The following is a 2,474-nucleotide window of genomic DNA, read 5'->3' as shown; positions in this document are numbered from 1 at the left end:
TGTCGACTAATCAAAAAAAATAAATCGGTGATTAATCGATTATAAAATTAATCGTTTGTGGCAGCCCTAATTATTTATGATATACTGCTGGCTGTTTCACTCATCAATCTCATTTGCAGCTTTCTGTTCCTCTGAACAGGAATCACACGTTGTTGTCTTGCCCTCTGACAGGTGTGTGTGTCTTTTTGATTTACATTTAAGAAAATCAAGACAATATTATTGTTAAAAATATCAATATATCAATTTTCATGCACGGCCCTCATCTTAAAATACAAATAAGGCACTTAACACCCCACTCTCCTCCAGCTTCCAGACTGGTTCATTCCAGTTCGATAGAGGGGTTCACGACTATCTTGTGGAACAGAAACATTTTCTTTACAAATTAATTAAAAGATGTCAACGACGAAAGATTTGTCCACCCATCCCTACATGTTGGAGCTAGAGTCTGACCCAAGACTCAAGAGTAGAATTAAGGCAATAAATTGTAGTTAGTAAGACCAGACCTTATTTGGCTGTTTTTTTTAAAATCGCAAATAATTTGAGGCAATAGTTCAGGAAACATCATAGAAAAAAAAACGGGTTGAAAACTACGATCCAAACAGAATCTAAAGATAACTACACAGTAATGGGAGAGATTAAGCTTTTCTGCACTCCTAGAGACTCAAAGTACACAACAAAATGCTTTTAATGGCTAAAAAGTGGATTTTAGATGATATTCCCCCACTCCCATAGATTTACTGTAATTTACCAGCTTCATCTTTTTGTTGAAATGTATAAAAAATAAGACTAATCTGTCTAAAAACTGTTGAGATAATCGGTATTCAACTGCAGACTTCAAAGCAAATTTACACAACAGGGAAAGTTTTGCACAAAAGTACAATTTATTTTCTTGATTTTGCTACATTCAAGGATAAAAAAAATAACTATTTTAAAAAGATAAGGCATGACCATTTATTGTCCTAAAGTCTTAAAACAATAATTTTAAAAATCTAACTGGAGAAGCTTTTGTGCCACTGACTCCTGGATGATATTACACACATTTTGTGTGTGTCTGCAGCACTGAATAACACAAACGTCTGGTCAAAGTCTGATTCTTTCATAAGCCTGAGACTCGGCCAGTTCAGATTTCGATAACAAGAGCTTAAGAGGTTTTTAAACTCAAACTTTAAACTCTGACGGACAAACAAAACAGATCCGGTGTATTCTGCTGCTGGGATGGAAAGTATCGAAAAACTAGAATCTGCCAACTTAACGGAAGTCAGAGGTTTACGAGTCCTGTGTTTACTTGTGTGCTGGTTGCACTACTGCGACTAGAAACCTTGTGTGAACTACGCAGTGGTTTTTCAATCTTTCTTAAAACATCGTTATCCTACTAAAAACGGAACAGATCTAAAGAAACGAATAAACTACGACTTATGCCTGATAAGGGGGTCGCCATCGTTTTAACACGGAAACCGAGCACAGCCATCCACGCTAGCTACGATGCTAACTGCTCGATTTGTTACAACATGAGGAGTTACATTTTATGTGAAGAAGCTTTACAAATATTCACCAGCACTAAAATGTAAACGACAAAAGACAACTTTAAAACCCAAAAAGCAAATATGGGMGAGAATTTGAACCGATTACAGTAGACTAGTTTATTTCCACACAGGAAGCTACCATCTGCTAGCKAAGTCAGCTCGGTTAGCAATTTGTTTGGGTCGACCATGAACTAGCCTACATAACAAGCACACCCATAATCACGACTGGTTAACACAAACAACAAAGCCTTGGTTAAGCAAACGGATCCAACACAGTTTTATGCAGTTTGAACGGAGAAACGAGCGTTAGAGAGTTTTTAAGGTCATCTCACCACACTAGGTCCCCGATCCTCAGATGCACCGCCGCCATTTTTCAACTTAAATAAAACGTCGCACTGAATGAGAGGAAAAGACGCCACACACACACACACCCACTCATCAGGAGGCAGGACGAAGCAAACAAGCCTCCGCCTTACACATGCTCACTGCCAAATAAATACAAAACTATGACAAGAAYAACAACAAAAGAAACAAAAATCARCGAGTGCAGCCACTGAAACTCCTACATCCATCAACTTTCTTCTATAAACAAACTAGGAGTAAGGAGGGTGGGGGCTCTGGGGCTACAGCTACTTTTGGAGAACATTTTGTGCACTAAATAGCCTACAGAAGTGTTTCCCAAACTTTTTATCTTCTGACCCACAAAATATCCATGGCTTAAACTTGTGACCCCACATACAGTATTACTGGTCTGAGTACACGAACTTCATTAATAACCCTAAAAACACAGGCTTTTGACAATATGAACAGTTTGTACACAAATATAAATACTTATTTATACTTGTTTTGTGTTTTTGTAATATTTATAGAGAAAATATTACATCAGCAATTATTTTATTACCCTTTAAATTGATTTCTGGAGATTATCCAAGGTGCTTCATGACCCATAAT

General features: G+C 37.2%; 1 protein-coding gene across 2 annotated transcripts in view; it reads right to left on the bottom strand.

The window, feature by feature from the left end:
• The window catches only part of glyr1 (glyoxylate reductase 1 homolog (Arabidopsis)), a 36,867-nt gene extending 34,816 nt beyond the window's left edge, over positions 1-2,051 (bottom strand). Inside the window, exon 1 of one of the 2 annotated variants that reach the window (XM_014020297.1) lies at positions 1,856-2,051. In XM_014020297.1, the coding sequence (XP_013875751.1) occupies positions 1,856-1,893 (38 nt within the window). In that variant the 5' untranslated portion in view covers positions 1,894-2,051. The remainder of the gene's footprint in view (positions 1-1,855) is intronic. The other variant, XM_014020298.1, reaches the window with a different exon arrangement.
• Positions 2,052-2,474: the final 423 nt, after the last annotated feature.

This window comes from Austrofundulus limnaeus, unplaced genomic scaffold (assembly GCF_001266775.1).
Source record: "Austrofundulus limnaeus strain Quisiro unplaced genomic scaffold, Austrofundulus_limnaeus-1.0 Scaffold248, whole genome shotgun sequence".
NCBI lineage: Eukaryota > Metazoa > Chordata > Actinopteri > Cyprinodontiformes > Rivulidae > Austrofundulus > Austrofundulus limnaeus.
The sequence above is the reverse complement of the archived record's forward strand: the minus strand, read 5'-3'. Positions and strand labels throughout refer to the sequence as shown.